The sequence below is a fragment of the Haliotis rufescens genome, unplaced genomic scaffold (assembly GCF_023055435.1).
Source record: "Haliotis rufescens isolate VD_foot unplaced genomic scaffold, xgHalRufe1.0.p SCAF_1, whole genome shotgun sequence".
Taxonomy (NCBI): Eukaryota; Metazoa; Mollusca; class Gastropoda; order Lepetellida; family Haliotidae; genus Haliotis; species Haliotis rufescens.
This window is the reverse complement of record NW_025963779.1, coordinates 22,680,319-22,700,245: the sequence shown is the minus strand read 5'-3', so window position 1 is coordinate 22,700,245 and position 19,927 is coordinate 22,680,319. Positions and strand designations below refer to the sequence as shown.

Below are 19,927 nucleotides of genomic sequence, written 5' to 3'. Positions count from 1 at the left end.
TCTAGTGGTAGAGCGTCCGCCCGGAGAGCGTCATACCAAAAGACGTTAAAAGATGGTACTTGATGTTACCCTGTCTGGCGCTCTGCATTAAGGGGCTAAAACAAGGACTGGTCGGCTCGGAGTCAGTATGCTGTGTCTGAGTGGGGTATTCATGTTAAACTGCGGCATGATATCTCAGTGTGCTAGCACTATAAATCGGCATCATTCCGAACTAGTACAAGCAGCCACACACACACACACACACACACACACACACACACACGTTAAACCCAATTTCACCTCACCTCACCTCACCTCACCTCACCTCACTGTATTGGTCGTGCTTTTATAAAACATATGGATAACCCTCAATATAAAGTAAATGATAACACAAGCATATCAGCAGATCACCAACATTAATGAGCATTTAATAATTATATATTTCATTCTTGCAGCAAGAAATCCTCTCGTACTTCTTGAGAGGAGCTGGGAACGAAGTGTCCTGATCTTCAGTGGTAAGGTATGCCTTGCAGTCAGCCGTGATGGCAATAGAAGCTCCTTTTGTCTCTGGGATGTAGGGTAGACTGGTCGGATCTCTAAGGAAGGCACTTGCAACGTCGTTGTTTGTCAAACTGTATTTGAAAACGCCATCAGTGTACTTCACGAGAATCTCGTCACAACATGCTGAGATGTCAGCCGCTTCTGGACCAGCTCTAAGCGACGGATTTGGGATGGTAGCAATCACTACGGCGGCGTAGACGGAGACACTTGTTTTTATCAGTTTGTAGACATTGATAGGATCACCAAAGTTCTGCGCATAGCCAAACACGTAGATTTCTCCATCACAGCCCACCATCAAAGCGTGTGTTTCGATATTGTTACCGAGATAGCTGGTGAAAAAGAATGCATATTATTTCTAAATGTGTTTGATAATTAATAGTTAGAGAAAAACAGAGAAAAGTTCATGCTTTGAATTAACTGTTGTTTGTTATTCTTGCTATATGACGGAAGCTTGTACATAACAGAATCTGAAGCAGACAATCCAGTCATTAAGATCATGTTCACTGATCCATGCAATTGGTATAATGTCAGAGCGCATGACATCATTTGGTCACCTCGTACGGCAATTAGAGAAGGCTGGAATCTATTTTCGTAAACAGATTCTCCACGAGCTTGAATTGACAGTCCTAACCAGTTGGGTAATGAAATTCATATATGGTTCAACTAACATGAACGAGAAGGCATTAGAAGGATACTGGACCATCGGGACGGAGGTATAGCCGTCAACACGTGAGGAGGCTAATATTTAACAATTCCAGATAATATCATAGTTCACAATAACTCAACATTTTCCTGATACCTTTCACGTACACATGCTTCATGAGATTAAATTACGTATCCAACTTTATTTTGTGTCTTAATTGTTTTGCGTATTTAAAGTCCTAATGTTCCAGCATACTTATATATATATACATATTCGCACAATTTTCTTGTGTTATTTAAGACAACTAAGTCCCTAAGTTTCCTATATACCTGTAAAGTAAAAGGTTGAACGTTTCATAAGCAGTGTTAACGTAGGGCGTTTCAGTCTCGGGGATGACGTAGATACGATTCACAGGACCACCAAAATCTGCACCACCATCGTTGATGTAGATACTGCTTCTGCCCGGCGTCCCATCAAAAGAAGGTCCAACAGCAACGTCTTCCCAGTCTATAGTCGGGAAGGAAAATCCTGATGAATAGGTCGAGACAACTTGACCCTGAGGAACACACGTGGACACAAATTAGTTCCAGGAATTGATTATATACTTCTTTCGACAACTGTAATGGGTTGCTGTCATCATATAGTCATCATTGTTAGACTTTAAGGCTTATGGAGTGAGGTTAAAAAATATTATCCATATTAATGATTGATATCACACATGACAAGGACTTTGTCACGACGTATTTTACGTCTAAGTTGCCTATATTCCAATGCTGTTATATGTACAAAATATTGAACCAAGATGAGTGTTGACGACAAACATCCTATGCAAGAAATAATATCTCTTTCAGCTTTACAACAAATTTTAAGGATCTCCAACTGTTTTAAAGAATATATTATCCATGTTAATGATTGATATCACACATCACATGATCGGTTTGCAAATAGTTTCCCCCTTTGTCACAACATATTTGCGGTCTAATTCTAAATTGTTGATATTCCAATGCTACTACCGAAACCTATATTATTTATGAGCAAGTTCGCACAGTATATTGATGTGTTTTGAACGTCAAAGGTGATCATCGATCCTGGTTTTGGCTTTGCCTTTCATTTCTTATTTTGGCTATTCCTTTCCGGCGTTTGCATTGGCACTAACTGTGCCCTCCTTGCTGTTTAACTTCGTCCTTAACTTGAGCTTAAGGTATGTCGATGATTTGATGGTGTTCAAGAACGATCAAATAAACCATTTCCTTCCACTGATTAACCTACCTGAACTGGAGGTAAAAGACACCAGTAAAACCACCTCATCTGTTCCAAAGTTAGATGTATGCATACAGTGGCAATACAGTATCTACAAGAGAGGTTACATCAACTTTCCATCAGTCAACTTTCCCTTTATGTCGGTCCCGCCTACATGGTCTAGAGAATATGAAAACTAAGTCTGCCACTAGAGTGTTTCCATTAAAAGAAAGGGTACTTGTTATTTCCTAGCCTGTCGGATAAAACAAGGACTGGTCGGATCGGATTCTGTCTGATTGGAGTATCCCATTACACTGCGGCAAGGTATCTCAGTTTGCTAACACTATAAAATCGCCATCAGTCCGGACTAGTACAATCAGATAGACACACACATTTTGCTATATATGTGATTCATGGAATCATCTTGAACCCGAAGTTGTTTGAATCGGTCACTTGTTTTCGACATTTTCGAAGTGACGCATCGATGACCAAAATATGTCCGACGCAATTTCATTTTTAGACTTGTACCATATTTTTTCAGTGTTTGTTTAAGTGTACGCTTGACTTGCCATTGGATGTGTTTGTGACGGGTGCCACCAGGGCAAGATAACTTTCAGCGAACACCTGACATTATCACATATTATGTGCTGAGTCAGTGCATTCAATCTGGAACGTTGTGACAAAATATAAAAGGAGTTCCTATCCATAATAAGTTCCATGTATTCATTGTCTTACTACTTATAAAAGCCCTGCAAAGACTTTAAAATATTTACTGCGATCATGCACACTCGCTTTAAAATCACTACATCGAAATGCTGACAATGCTGGCAACGTAATTCATGTGCGTTACATCCAACAAAGTTCTGACAATTCTTACTGCTTTTAGATCCTTTCTCGATTACGTTTCCCTTTCGACATCTTCGCGAATCAGACCTAAGTATTCTTCTCCCAGTTATAAACGATGACAAATGTTCCGGAAACCTTTCCAAATGCTGCTGAGGAATTGTTATTGTGTAAAGCGTTATTAAACATGCCGTTTATAGATATATGTATAGGTTTATAGGTCTATTTGGAAAACGTTTCGGTTTACCTCATTCATCTGCACAACTAGGATATCAGTTGTTTGCTCGTCCGACATCATATAGAGGATGCCCGGATGTTCTCTGCTTGCAGCAATACCCGCTATTTCCACAAATGGTTCCTTGGCAACGCCTCCTATAACTCTACCCAGAGTAAACTTGGATTCTGTAAAAATAACGTATGACAGTTACAATAAGAGAACTGTGATGTGTGTTCATATTGCTACCATCCCATCTTCCCGAGGCAAGAGAGTTAACTGCCTTTAAAAGTCCAGTTTCCACCCTTGCCGAACTAGGCTGCTATTACTGGGCTCGATCGTAGCGCCACCAGTGGCTATTACCAGTTCTGTCCCTTCTAAGCCTCTCCTGTGGACCAATCAGATTCCACCTCTCGTATCACTTGCGTTTGCTTCACACAAAATGGTTGCGCCCAATCGGGACGATGTGATCGATAATCAAGATCTATATTGTGATAAAACGGGTCTTACATCGTGAAATGTATCAAACCACGTGAGTACTTTGATTAAAAACATGAAAAAAATGGAAAATATCTGTTGGCTGTGCCCATGCTTTGCAAATCCTGCAATCGACCGAAATCTGCACGACCGTTTACGAACCGGATTTCGATTTCGGTGAGCGATTTTGATTGGACTAGGCATTGACTCATTAGTTCAGCCAAAATGTAACTCCATAATACCAGCTTTGTTCGGCAAGGGTGGAAACACAGGTACGTCACGGAACGTCACAGAAGTAAAAAAAAAATCTCCGCGCTCAATGGCGTCGAGTGCTGTGATTTGTCCGCGCTCCAACCATAACAAACACACATGGGAATATTTACCAATCAGAGCGCTCAGGGACATTGAGTGCGGAGATTTTTGTATACTTCCGTGACCCACAGCCGCGACTGAGCCAATATTTCGATAAAATCACCCGATATAGGTAATAAATTGTCAAAAATGAAGGTTTGTGGCATGCAGGTCGTATTTGGAGGGCTGTGGGGAGGTATTGTGAACATGACATGCACACATTTCCATTTAATTTAAACGATACAGCCGATTTCAACTACGGACAAGATGGCGAGTGACGTACCTTGTCTATTTATATATATGGGTCCACTGTTTCAGTTATATCACTATCCTGCCTGTGGATGGAAACTGGACTTTTAGAGTCAGTTAACTCTCTTGCCTCGGGAAGATGGAGAAAGTGGAACGGGCAGCCAAAATCATTTTATTGTACTATATAATGTGCCACTCAAGAGAGAATGTTCAAGAGAAGTGTGACTTCATGTTATCAAAGTAACATAAAACCAGATAAATACTTTTACCGCAACTGAAATACATGTAGTTCCCTTTAATTGAAAGCGACAGGACGTAACGTATAAATTGGAGGAACGGTGTTTCAGGTTGGTTGGCTGTTAAACGCCGCACTCAGCAATATTCCAGATATGTGACGGCAGTCTGTAATCGAGTCTGGACCAGACAATCCAGTGATTAATATCATAAGAATTGATCAACGCAATTGGGATCGGTGACATGCATCAACCAAGTCAGCGAGCCTGGGTGCTTCAGGCCGACTTGACAAATAATACTGTTGCTGACGTATTCGACGTAATACGAAAATTAGAAATAGGGGGCTCTTATCAGAATATTACTTTGGTGGAAAAAACAGAGTTGAAAGATAAATTTCGTGGTTTATGCTGACAGTCTGAACTGTTTATTTACGACAGATACATTTTTCCAGCATTTAATTGCCCATAATTAAGGGTGCATATAACACACGAGTGCGTATTATACACGAATAAATAAGTCTTGTGTACATTGATAAATCGGAAGGGGGGCTAATTGGGATTGTTCAATGGCAAAATATTAGCAAATATCGCCGTGGGCGCTTAATAGAGCGGGGCGCTTATTACGTCGAATACGGCATATCTGATATACCGAGAGTAAGTAGGTGTGTTTGTATATTGTGATCATTCGTAATTACCCCATGTGGCATGTCGTGAAGATGTGAGTTGAGGTGAAAAGAGGTTTCGCGTGTTGTTAAGATTATTGCGCTTACACGGATATACCATGCCGCAGTATAACATGAATATCTCGCTCAGGCGCAGTATACTTATATTGTATCCGCCTGGCAAGATAACAATAAGCACCATATTTTAACGTCTTTTGGTATGACGCGCCCGGGGATCGATTTTCTCTTTTTAAGTGGATACATACATCCTATTCTTTGTCGGCATTAAACAATATCCTAATCTTAGAAATCTAATCTAGCTTTACATATACCGACACTAGCTGATGTTGACTAACACTTGCTCATGCTTGACAGTGAGATAAGGTTGTCATCACGAACTTGCTTTCAACATCAAGTGCAAAATTCACCTAATGGCTCTGTCACACTACAAAGTATAGCAGTAACGTATGGCGACGTTTGAGATTGTTTTGCCACAACGCCGGCAACGCTGAAACACGCTATGGATACGTTAGGTGTAAGTTGTATACGTTAAAAGCACGCTGGTATACGTTGTAGTACGCCGAGGCATAAAAAACATTTTCGGCGTATGGGAACGTATGAAGGTATGAATTATACGTTAGTCATACGTTAGAGGTACGCTCTACACTAGTTTACATACGCCAGATATACGTTACCCATACGGCCCGTTTTAGGCACCTTTCTCCTACGCTAAGCGCTAGTCATACTCATACGCTAGGCATACGCTGACCATACGTTGAACACGCCAGGTACACGCTGACAATACGCTTTTATACGCTGTCATAAGTTATGTATAAGTCAGTGATACGCTACTAATACGTTAGACATGTGTTACATATACGCTAAACTGTCGTTATGTATACGCTATGGATACGCCAAAATCATGGTTTTTCGATGAAAGCTCGACGTATGACAGCGTACTAACTGTCTTTTACACGCTAGGTGCAAGTTACTCTAAACCGTTGTAGTATGACAGGGCCATACGTTCCGTGGTAGCATTAATATGCGTGGGTCTGCGTGACTTTACTAGTCCGGGGTAAGACGGATGTATAGAGACGTTATCTCCCCTTGATGCCGAGCGGCAGGTAGGGTAACAACAAGTACTTTATTTTAACGTCTTTGGATATGACGCGGTCAGGGATCGTATTACAAGCCTTCCGATCTCCAGGAGGACGCTACAAACTACAACAACATGTAGGCGATCATCTGGCATTGGTATCCGCAATCATAGGTTTCAGGTATATTTTTTATACATCAAAAGGACGCAACCGTGCACAGCGAATTGCGGCGCCTTAGATGACTGGGCAACCATTTAAGTCAACCATAAAAGAATTTTAAGTTCTTTTTACCTGGAACCTGTTTGTTTCTTGGACTGAAGGCAAGCGTCATAGGTGCAGATTCCAAAGCTGTGTAGAATCCACTCCCGTCTAACGCCCAAGCAATGGATGAACCATAAGGGTTGATTACAGCAGGCAGAAGGCGTGCATCATCCTGTTGGAGCATCATGTCGACCCAGGGGTAATAGTAAATCTTATCCTCCGTCCTCACAACCAGCTCGCAACAGTCCCGGGACAGACTAGCAGCCGTTGGACCAAAGGATGCCGTTGGGATATCGAGCTGTAATTTAGGCTCTGCGGTGTACGTACTGTCATCGTTTTCAATAATGCGGTAAAGTCGCACACCACGTCCCCGAAAAGCAGCGCTTAAGAAATAGATGCCACCCTGACAGTCGACGAAGATGCTTCTGCTGGTAGTAGGTACGGTGCCTTCATCCCTTTTGAAACATTGGATATTGTTAGAAAAATATAATATGTAAAATAAACAATGCAGTTAAGTCTTTGATAAGCATTTAGAAGTTGGGAGAACATGAATGCATGCCGCCTTTTTATAGATAGAAACCTCTTTTAATCTTTGTACGACGTTTCAGAGCTACTTCTTGCCCCTTTATCATTCATCGTTCACCTGACGAAGGAGCAAGAAGTAGCTCTGAAACGTCGTACAACGAATAAAAGAGGTTGCTATCCATTAAAAAGCGTCACGTAAACAATACTGTTGAATTGTTTGTAGCGAAGTTGTTGAGACTTTGTTCCGAGAGCTAGGAAATGCTTAGATTTCGCGACTGAACTAGAATGCAAATTAGCCTTATGTTCAAGCATCGCATGGATACTCACTTGTAGGTATACATGATTATCTTAGCAGCATCTTTCATGGTGAAAGAAGCCGGATTAGATTCTTCTTGTACGATGTAGACGATGTTAAGTCCAACATCATGGACGAAGATACAAGATCCATCCATTGGCTCCGGACAGACTTGGACTGCCAAGCCCTGCCAATTCTGACTAGAGCCTGTCATAGCATTTGTAATGGTGATAGCTCCAACTACCTCCCCTGTATGCGCGTTAATGGCATACACCCTGTTGTAGTATTCGGTTTCTGTGTCGGCATTGATGTAGTAGAGGACATCCACATAGACCCCGCTTGAAGCTAATCCAGTTGGAGCTACAAGAACGTTCTCGTCAGAGCTGCTTATCGTAGCAATATCGCGCGGGCCGCCAAACGCTGGTTTACCTATTAGGAGTAATAGAGTAAAAAATTGTACTTTACCTTTAACAGATATAATATGTGTGTTATATAGCATTTCTCACTTAACTTCTCTAATAAGTAAAATGATAGGTGCCACACAATAGTCACTGTTCATACATCAATGCATTTCAAACTACGGTATCTGTCATTATCAATTTTCTTTTTTTCTTTTTTCTTTTTTTTTGACTTCATTTATTCATGTTGATTGTCCACGATTTTACATGTCCCTGTACATTGCCACGTGGACTGGCATATCAGGGTTTATATTTTTATATTTGGGTTTGAGTTGCTTAAAGCAATAATACTCATCTAAATATTCAGTACACATTTAATTTTTTCGGCAAGATTAACACTGTTATTCATTATCACTTGAACCAGGCTTCCGCTTCGTGTTTTGCTTTCTTTCTTGAGACAAGTAAAATATTACAACTACATGGTAAAAATCTACGACAATTTTTACTGACCTACTCTTTTATTTATGTGGCAAATGAAGCAGAACCTGTTAACAGAACCAATTTGCAACAAGCTGGAAATGCAGATGCAAATATTCATTAATAAATTAAATAATGAATATACAATATCAGTGGAAATGGCCAGTGCCTTTTTCATATGTTGAAGTAATTATAGTAAACAGGTTTTTTTTTTATCAAACTCTAGTTGTTGAACGTACTGCATTTAACTTTAACATGTACAGACTAGTATTTTGTGTCAAGGGACCAGATCGTATTAGTGGAATATGATGTTCGTCATCGTCTTTACCATCGTTGTGGTTTCAGGGAACAATCGTTGTAGAACATTTTGTCATAAAAACAGCATTGGAACTTGGTTACGAATTTAATTACTTTTTCAATGTTAAATGCTTTACAAACTTTAACTGGTGATTTAAAGACGAATACCGTACATAAACCAACCGCTTTGTAGCTCTGCATGCAAGTTTTGAATTTAAAAAAGGTTTACCAAACGTCTTACGCCATCCAAGATTTTTTTCATGTTCAATTATTTTTGTTGCGTTTATTTTTTTTTTACTTCAATACTTATCCTACGCACAACTACAACATGCATACTTTTCAAATTTAAGGAACACTTTCTATACTAATAATGCAATGCAAAGTTTGATATGTGATGGGTGTAGTTTCCGAAAAGATGTGATTTATGTCATGTTTTGAACTTATTATTGTTTACTTCAACATTTGTGAGACCTTTTACTTGAAAACGGCTTTATGGATTCTTTTCCAATTAGGGGTACAGTTTCAATACCAGTAGGAGAGTGTTTGGGAACATAATATATCCTGTATTATGAATAAACATAGTATTTAGCGAACCTTTTCAAAATTTTCAAACTTTTTTCATACTAATAGAAGAGGAGCAGAGCAAAGTTTGATTTCGATAAGTGTTTTTTTTCCCTGACAATCATATCGCTATTTTCATGCTTTTCCACCCGTCCTTTCGAGGACATATTGTGTACGACGTGCAACTTGAAAACCACTGCATAGATTCTTTTCACACTGGGTCAATACTTGCTATACCAATAACTAAGTTTGAAGTATGAACAAAAATGTATACATCAGTATTTATGAAGTGTATTTTATGTCACAGAATTGTTTTTATTTTCAAAATAAATATTGCAAATTTGTGAGATATCAAAGTCTTTTTCGGGAATCTCACTATAGGGCCGATTAAGTCACCGATTAGGTCAAATGAATTTAGAAATGAAACGTCTGCCAAAATTGCATTTAAAAAATAAATAAAAAATTATTTTTTTGTTGCTAAACGCCGCACTCAGCCATTTTCCAGCTCTAGGTCGATGGTCAGTAAATAATCGCGCTTGGACCAGACTGTCCAGTGATTGATAGCATGCGCATCTGTCTACGCAATTGGGATATGATGACATGCATGGAGCAAGTCAGCGAGCCTGACCACCCGATCACGTTAGTCGCTTCTTACTCCAAGCATGGGTTGCTGAAGGCCAATTCTAACCCGGATCTTCAAGGGTAGATAAAAATCCTGAAACATTAACCTTAGTGTAAAATGATGAAATATGCGCTTCACAGACAGAAAGTAAGGTGATGCGGTTGTTCAGCAGCCAGTAGAGATACAGCCATCTGTTGTCACATCTGTTGTTTAGCGGTAGCGAAAACTAAGATCTGATTTTAATGAGATTGGGCAGCTATACAGTTGGACAATCACATTTACTCCTGTCAAGGCGTCAAACGAATGTTTGATCCATTTAGCATAGCAAGTCACATCATGACAAAAGAAAAGAATCGTGTTGAGATATTTATTTCTTACGGCAAAAAAATTACAGAATATTAAACTACTGTGTATCTCACACACATAATCATAATATATTTTCGCTTGATTTGATCCATTTATTATAATATTCGCTATTTTTGCTTTTACACCAAATGGAATCTGTTTCGGCAGATAATCGAGACGGGCTGTTCTCTTCCAGTGACGTTTTTATACTTAATCACGGTCGCAATTTTCTCTACTTTCATCCATATATTGCTTCGTCGCTCGGGAAATTCCCAGCACATCACGCTGTAGAACAGTGAGTGAGTGAGTATGATTTTACGCCGCTTTTAGCAATATTTCAGTTTCACACATTGCCGCAGAACAAGGGCTTGGTCACAGGGTTTGTTAATCGCATATGTTAATAGTTGCAATATTGCTCATGCGGCGGCATGCAATATATTTATTCACGAACTAACAATTTTCCATTGTGCACATTCTTTATGTTATGCTGTTCCAGTACCTGTTTAAGAACTGCCTTTAAAGTAGCCCTGAAATATTACTTACCTACTCTTGCACAGGTTTCGGGCTTCTGAGATCCATCTAAAACATGCAAGTGTTTCTTTTCTATATCTCCAGGGTGATATGTACGAAGCATAGTAATACAAATGCAAGTAAATATGTCTTAAGTTCAAATGTGAAAAATGCGTTGGATTATCAAATGACCAATGTCTCTGAATGAGAATTCAAATGATAACTCGAACGATCCTCTAATTAATTCTATGGAATATATCATGTTCCTTCATTATGTTCTTGGTTCATGTGCCCTATTTCAAGCCTGCGTTGGCGTTGTGTCAATCCTACCTCGACATCAGAAACATCTGCGCAAGAAGAGATACTAGAAACCTTACACATTTTGTTATGTGACAACGGCCTGTAAATAATCGAATTTGTACCAGACAAGCCAGTTAATAATTAAAGAGCAAAGACCAACGCCATCGGTGTACGATAATATACAATCAGTCACGTCACTGAGCCTGACCACCCCTTCTATTCAGTCGCCTCTTTCGCCTGCATTAGTTATTCTAACCCCAAATTCTTTCGGGTCTCAAATACTATGATTATAGGAATATGTGTAGCAAAATATAGCCAACAAACTTGTCTTTAGCTGGCACCAATGTTGGTAACCAGTCACAAGTTGAAAGATCACCAAAATATACAATTGAATATCTGATTTCAATACTTACAAGCGCAGGTAGCCAGCAGGCCAAGTGCAATGGCCATTGAAAACATCTTGGCACACTGTACTTACTCAGTCACTGGGTCTGATAACGTTCACGCCGTTTTATATCACACCTTAACCCTAAAGCCATAGTTAGTTTTCTGATTAAGGGTAGAGAAGTGCGATGAAGTCCCAGTAGAGATTAAGGATAGAGGGAATTACGATTTTGTAGAGATATACAAATTATACCTGGGTCATCTCATAGCCTAAGGCTAGTTAAGAAGTAATTTTCATTCTTTACAGTCAAGCTGTCAGCATGTTGAGCTTTTGTCATGTAAATAGAGTAATACATTGCTTAAACTCTGCAAAAGAAATAGTATCATTCAAAGTTAACATTGTTTTTGGTTTTGATAAAATCAGTCAACGTGTTATTGTGTCGCTGGATTGTCTGGTCAGATCGCTTTTTCGTGCAAATTGAGTGAGTAGCGGGAGCTGGCGATATAGCAAGAGATGCTTATCCTTTTGACGAACACCTGGTGCAATCACTGTTTTTCAGTGATCCATTCAAATACTTAATATCACTTTTTTAACTTTTAGATAAATTTGGCTACGGCCCTACTTGTAATTCGCGCTAAATGATTCTCGGAACTACCATAGAGCATAACCTCTAGTACACACACAATATATTAATCTCATTAAAACCAGGTCTTAGTTCTCGCTACCGCTAAACAAAGATCTGAGGACATCCTATTACGGGTCATGTCAGACCGACCTTGCGCGAACTTTGACCGACCAATGGTATGACCAATCAGAAGACAGCTTTCTCGTGCTTTACGGCACTAATTTCAAATTGGCGACTACGCTTCGAAACATTTTGACAAATTCTCGATTTAAAATTTGAAACCTGAACAAAAGAACATTGTGGAATGGCTAATAGATAGTCTAGATTGTACGGATTCAGTCGTTAAAATATCGTTCTGAATATCCCGTGTTAAAGTTTTCGAGGTTGCATGATTCGAAATCACATTCCGACTGTCACTTTCATGATCTGGTAAGCGACGCTCTGATTGGTTGGATGAAAGGTCGTCCTGACGTCCGGAAATGGTTTGGAACACCCTGGGACACTCCGATCACCTTTGACGGCGTTCGAACAAACAAACCAAGCCTGTCCATGCGTCTTATGGACGTTAATTTTTAACTCACTCACTCAGTGCACCGAACTTAACCCAAGCCGAGTCGGCACAACCGTCCTGAGCACAGCAGTTTCCGCAGGTACGACAGTTTACTCCATTCATTCAGTCAGTCACTGAAGCTCATTCGCTTGGCGCTAGTGGTGATGGAACTGTCAAACCATTGTGAAAGCACCGCTTCTCAGTTGCCCAATTATGTTCAAATTTAGTATGCGTATGTTGACCGTTGAGTTCCTGATACCAAAAAAATTCCACGGCCATGCGTACGGTTTTTGAAACGTTTTTGCGTACGTTTGTGCGTGCATATCATTTAGAGCCCGCCACTGCTTCGTCCAGCTATATTTGTTATTAGTATTTATAGATATTATAGATAATAAATTCAGCAAAGAGGGTTTGTGTGATCCTGGCACAGTCAGGCTGGCTAGGCTCACCATCAGCTCGGGGCCTTTGCTCCCTCGGTAGGCAGCACAGACAGCGAATGGGACTTCTCCCAGGAAGCGCTGCATAGTCAAACCCACCCAGAACCTTTCGGAGAATTGAAGACTCCCTAACACTTCAGCCTGCCGCAGAACCCGATGAAAATCCGGCACCGGAAAACAATGGCGAGTCGGTCAACTTGGTACTTGGGATGCAAGCAAGACATTTGGAAACGAGGTCCGCATATTTGCCGTGTTTTTCTCGAATCCTGTCAATCACATTAGTGTCAAAAGGGACAGAAAATCCAATGATATATATGATTTCATTGGAATTATCAAAACAGGACAAGATCAGTTTTTGGGCCGAGATAGGTGTACTGTGTTTGTGCCAAGGCTGGTCGTCTCATTAAATCGAATAATCTACATTTCATATTTACATTTTGATGCAAAATCACACATTGCCAGGTTCGAGTTGGCAATCGAAAGCGTTCTGTATGACTTTTCAGGCCAGCCGACTTTATCCATGTGAAAGGCTTAGTAGCAGTAGTAGTAGTAGTAGTAGTAGTAGTAGTAGTAGTAGTATGTCAAGGAAAGATGTACAGCGAAAGATATACACGATTGAATTATCAAAGTCATGATGAATGATGCCCCTCGTTACACGACTGTGTGAGTCTAAGCATAGGAGAGAGTACCCCTAAGGGGGCCCACGGTCACGAAGACCCTCTCACATCACAAATCCTATAATGGTAGATGGTTTTGAAGGTGTGTGAGAAAGATCGACGGGTGATGTTTTATGGAATGAGCCCGTGTTGTGTGAAGTTTCGGTGTTTTAAATTGAAAATAGCATTCGTTGGTAAGTCTAAGGGCTAGATTAGATATATCTTCAGCTACAGCTAAAAAACTGGATACTTTTTTAAATTTAAAACCACGAGCTTGAATTTCTTTTAAATAAATACGCTTTGCAACAATGTAATTATCGTGGCAAGCGATTTCTTTTGTTTCAAAAGTCTGAATCAAAATTATTTTTTTTCGATAATTTTCGGGGACATTTTTTGGGGGGTCATGTTTTGCTTGCCCATTTAAGCAGAAGATGGCAAATTCAAGTCCAACAAAATTTCTCAGAACCTTTCATTACCGAAGCGGTTTCTCTGCCTCAGATTCAAGTCTTACCGTTTTCAAACTATAACATACCAAGCTTTAACTCCAATGAAGACATGTTTTGATACCCCACCGTTTATTATATTTTATATTGTATTTTAAAGTTCATGACATACGTTTATTCACACTGATCCTTGATCTAGTTCGCGGTGTGCCGCTATACGGACTGCGTGCTGTCTCTACCCGCAGGATATGATACAGGTTTGAATGGTTAATTACTGAGTGGTATTCCTGTTTCCTTTGTCGTCTTTCTTAATAATCCGTCTATGTCTGTTCTAATCAACATCGGTCATTGCTCAAGTTGTTTTTGTAATATTTCAAGATTTATTGCTGGTGCGTTTTCAATGCTGTTCAGCATATTTAAGAAGAGGATTAGATTATGGAGGCGGTGTGCTTGCAAAGATTGTTGTTAATGTCAGGTGAGATGAGGTGAAAGGTGGTTTAACTTCGTGTTCAATAGTATTGCCCTTACATAGGACGATGCTTGTACTAGTCTTGACTAATGCCGACTTTTGACGATTTCTTATGAATATGGAAAGGGTTTAATTAAAGAGCTAGCCCACTGATATATCATGCCGCAGCCTTAACATGAGTGACTTTTCAGTAAGACACAGTATACCGGTCCTTGTTTTATCCCCTTCATGCCGAGCGCCAGGCAGGGTAACAACAATCACCATCTTTAACGTCTTTAGGAATGATCGAACCGCCGATCTTCCGCTCTCTGGGTAGATTTTCTATCCACTACACAACGGAGGCGGTTTTTATTGTTAGGATAGTGCTGTTGTGAACGTTCAATGTGTCAAGTGTTACATTTAGTTAATTTGAAACGTACCACAGTTTGGAGCCAATGTTTTGAGTAGGTTTTCGGTAACAGAACTGTGTACTTTCAACATAATTAGACGTTCCATGTGGTAGGCCTCTAGGCACGGGGTTTAAAGATTAACAGCTTCAACCGTATGTACAGTTATATCATGGCGTGTGCCTGCTCCGTGTAGGGGGAAAACTTGCAGTGATTTAGACATTATGTATGGTCAATAAGACATAATGTTTATGTCACATTTTTGGCAAATATATATTATTCTTACTGTCAGTGAAACTAATATCAACATTGATATGAAGAAAGAAATGGTTCTTATTATAGTTTAATGTTACATGATGTAAGTCACATAATATTTCATTTTGTGATACGTTGCTTGTTGAGTGGTGCAAATATCGAAGGTGCTGAGCTGTCAGTAATTTAATGGGTGTTCCTTTTGTGTATTTTTGTAGACTGGATTCTTAAGTTTTGGAGCTTCAATTAGCGTTGCTCCGAGATAATGACCCGTGAATCACGATAAGATATAGATCATTAATGAAAGCTACCTAAAGCGGCCTCTTGCCTGCAAATATTGTCATTAAACTTCAACGAAGACGCCGGGGGAGATGCGGGTGGCGACGGGGCTGGGGTATTGTATCATATTCTTTTTATTTAAACCTGGGAGCATGGATTTTATTTTAAGAAATACACGTTGCAACAATTTCATATTTGTCTCAGGCAATAACTGTTTTCAAAAGTCTGAAGCATAGTCGTATTATTCTAGAATCTTCGGGAACAATTTCTTTCGATAAAATTCCAGCTCCATCCCAGAATATAAACTGGTCGGTCCCTAAACAGCTTTGCACACATGATCAGGGGTTGGGGGTTGGTGTGTGGGTTTAATTTCAAAGGGTACAATCTATGGGTATCGTGGCACTGGTGGAACACGCAGTGTAAGACATATCTCTCCCACTTTCTTGAGACGTAAACTACGAAGTGCATTAACGACTGGAGTGTTTTATCGTTAGGACCTGAACTTCGATATTTCATGTCTGATATGTCAAACTGTCGCGTTATCGCATTATCTCACTTATATATCTTATCGTACATTCTCAAAATGTAACAAACTATAGATGAATGCTCCCAGAGCTTGACCTCACTGCTAAAACCAACGTCGTCTAAGGCGCCGCGATTCGCTGTACAGACTTGCGTCCCTTGGGCACGCCAGAAACCTATGATTGTGAGTTCGAATCCCGGTTCGCCCCGATTATGTTTCTAGGTTTGTCAGCACCCTACCCGTGCTCGTGGGTTTCACCGAAGTGTAAACGTCTGGGACCTGCATCACTTCGGGCTTTCCTCCCACATGAAGCTGACACGCCGCGATATAACTGGAATACTTTCAAAAGCGGCGTTAAACCCAACTCACTCACTCACTGTTCCAAGTAATCGGGACAATGGTGTCCACGAGAAGTGATTATACGTGCAGCATTTTGAATTGATACCATCATGAGTATTACTGTAAATAATAAAGTACTCAAAGGGTAAATGGAATACTTCCCCAAGATTCTAACCACAATGTGTGTATGTCGGAGTAGTCGTGGTTGTCGACAGCTTCTGTCTGCAAAATATCTCGATTCATTTCCACTAGCTGGTATTCGGTATTCGCTGCCATCTGTCACTGGATCACCTTTCAAATTGCTCCCATTTAATATTAAAAAAATTAAAATGATACTTTGTTTATACTTTTGAACAGTGTCAGGCATGGCATCTCGTAAGCAATATAATATGTTTACATCATTTTGAAGTTAATTCAACTTAATTTAATGCAATAATTTACAGTATCAACACAAAGTGTAAAAATATATAGTGAAAAGAATCAAGAATAGATATATTAACTCCATCAAACCAATATGATTTTAACATTTTTCGTAACATATTGTTTACACATAAAAATATGTATGAGTATAAATTTAGAAATGTGGTAATTTTTCATGATAAACAGTGTTTCTATGGTACCAGATTATTTGACAGAGGGTAGCGAGCTTTGTGATTTTCAGGACATTGAGATTTTCCAATTTTCCTCTGAATTAAACCGGAACATATTGTAAAAATAATAATTATTCGATTTTTCCCCACCTGTGAGGGTCTTTAAAATTATAGACAAAGCTCTCGTCTTTCTCTTCTGACTATGTTTCTTATCTTCGGGCCGTCTTGATGGCTGCAGGACCTTCAACCTCAAAGAAAGACGCCCAAAGCCAGTCACAACTATAACCTTTCCCACCATTTGACCTGCAGAAAGTAACATCGGATTTAGTGAGTGAGTTTATCGCCGCTTTCAACAGTACTCCAGTTATATCACGGCATACCAGCGTAATGTGGGAGGATCGCCCGAAGTGATGCGGGTCTTAGACGTTTACCACTTTGGTGAAGCCCACGAGCACGGATGTGGTGCTAACAAACATAGAGAAACCATCGGGGCGAACCAGGATTCGAACCAACGATCATAGGTTTCTGAAGGCTTAAGGGACGCAAATTGCTGCGCCTTAGACAACTTGGCAACCATATCCTGAGCATGTGTTTATGAATCACTATCATATAGTGATGATACCAGGTGTTCGCGAAACGGTTAGCGTATTCTGCCTCTCAGGGTCATGGCATGTTTGATATGTTTGGCAAGTGAGTACAAAGAGACGGCGGATCCCATTATATGAAGTAGAAATACATATTCCATATTGTTTCCTGGTGTCATGAAAACGAAACAGACAATAAAGATATATGAAATGATAACATTTTAAGAAAAGCTATCCATTTTGTCATTGATACGTTAAATGTTTTGGAATCACTCGTGTCTTGGGCTATTGGAGTTGAAAAAGGAGTAAAGCCATGTCTGTTAGAATGGCAATGTGACAATATCCCTTCTATGATTCCATATCAGTAGCGTTCATAAGCGCTCTGAAGGTTTAACTGTTTGGTGTGGTTCGATAAGGAGGGCATTACATTTCGGTAGCAAGTTTGTTACTTTTATCATGCGCAGAAATGATTGCTTCCACGTTTAAATTTGAGGCTGGTAAACCGACAAAAAGGCGAAGCAATTGATTGTTTATAGTTATAACCGCATACAACCATGATCACGCTGTTCTTCAGGATTATTTTAACTATATATATATTCATTTATTTATTTTTTTATTTTTTTTTTTTTATTTAATCTTATTTTATTTCATTTTTTATTTTAATTTTATTTTTATTATTTTTTTATTTTTATTTTTTTTGGGGGGTGGGGGTGGTTGTATCGAAACATAACAGTCACAAATTGTATAAGATTGGGTATCCTTCGATAAATGCACATACTATGAAAAACACTCCTAATAATTACAAAGTTAACCGTCCTTTCGACACAAATATTTAGAAATCGTGGGGTATATGTAGGTGTCAGGTAAATGACCAACGTAAGGATATATGTTGTTTACAGTCAGCCTACTCCCTGTCACACACTGTGTTACTTGTCTTCTACAGAGATAGCTTTCATTGTGATGGCAGGGACCTTAATCCATTCAAGTCACATTAATAATCAATTGATCATGTTACAGTAAATGCTTGAAAACATGTATAAAATGATCAAAGCATTTACAAAAAGATTTCCAAAATGAAGAACCAGAAATATTTTTCCAACTGAAGAACACTGACCTTGTCCCTATTGCTGCCAAGTTCACTTGCAGTGCATACTACATTCGTAACTATCAGTTGATCTACTGCTGAGAGGAACTTGATATCCTAAGTTCCTTTGTTCACGATTCACTCGAAACAAGATAACTAACAATCGTGAAGTTGTGACTGGAACAAGCAGGAATTGTAACTTCAATGAGGAGTTACAATTGGCATTATTAGTTATGTAACAAGTGAAATATGTGTAATAACCAGTAACATCAGCGAGGTCGGTGTCCTGGTTGACGGAACCCGTCTAAGGTTGACATCAGCGAGGTCTGTGTCCTGGTTGACGAAACCCGTCTAAGGTTGACATCAGCGAGGTCTGTGTCCTGGTTGACAAAACCGTCTAAGGTTGACATCAGCGAGGTCTGTGTCCTGGTTGACGAAACACGTCTAAGGTTGACATCAGCGAGGTCTGTGTCCTGGTTGACGAAACACGTCTAAGGTTGACATCAGCAAGGTCTGTGTCCTGGTTGACGAAACCCGTCTAAGGTTGACATCAGCGAGGTCTGTGTCCTGGTTGACGGAACCCGTCTAAGGTTGACATCAGCGAGGTCTGTGTCCTGGTTGACGAAACCCGTCTAAGGTTGACATCAGCGAGGTCTGTGTCCTGGTTGACGAAACCCGTCTAAGGTTGACATCAGCAAGGTCGGTGTCCTGATTGACGAAACCCGTCTAAGGTTGACATCAGCAAGGTCTGTGTCCTGGTTGACGAAACCCGTCTAAGGTTGACATCAGCGAGGTCTGTGTCCTGGTTGACGAAACCCGTCTAAGGTTGACATCAGCGAGGTCGGTGTCCTGGTTGACGAAACACGTCTAAGGTTGACATCAGCAAGGTCTGTGTCCTGGTTGACGAAACCCGTCTAAGGTTGACATCAGCGAGGTCTGTGTCCTGGTTGACGAAACCCGTCTAAGGTTGAAATCAGCGAGGTCTGTGTCCTGGTTGACGAAACACGTCTATGGTTGACATCAGCGAGGTCTGTGTCTTGCTTGACGAAACCCGTCTAAGGTTGACATCAGCGAGGTCTGTGTCCTGGTTGACGAAACCCGTCTAAGGTTGACATCAGCAAGGTATGTGTCCTGGTTGACGGACCCCGTCTAAGGTTGACATCAGCGAGGTCTGTGGCCTGGTTGA

The 19,927-nt window shown here is 40.1% G+C and overlaps 1 protein-coding gene across 1 annotated transcript; it reads right to left on the bottom strand.

Annotated features, from left to right (window-relative positions):
* Positions 1-376: 376 nt before the first annotated feature.
* LOC124131713 lies at positions 377-11,668 on the bottom strand. The gene is made up of 7 exons (XM_046495180.2): positions 11,553-11,668; positions 10,873-10,908; positions 7,662-8,058; positions 6,840-7,264; positions 3,513-3,667; positions 1,513-1,739; positions 377-869 (listed from the first exon to the last, which is right to left on the bottom strand). Exons 1-7 carry the CDS (start codon positions 11,596-11,598, stop codon positions 407-409), a joined length of 1,749 nt encoding a protein of 582 aa, XP_046351136.2. The 5' UTR covers positions 11,599-11,668; the 3' UTR covers positions 377-406.
* Between the last annotated feature and the right edge of the window lie 8,259 nt (positions 11,669-19,927).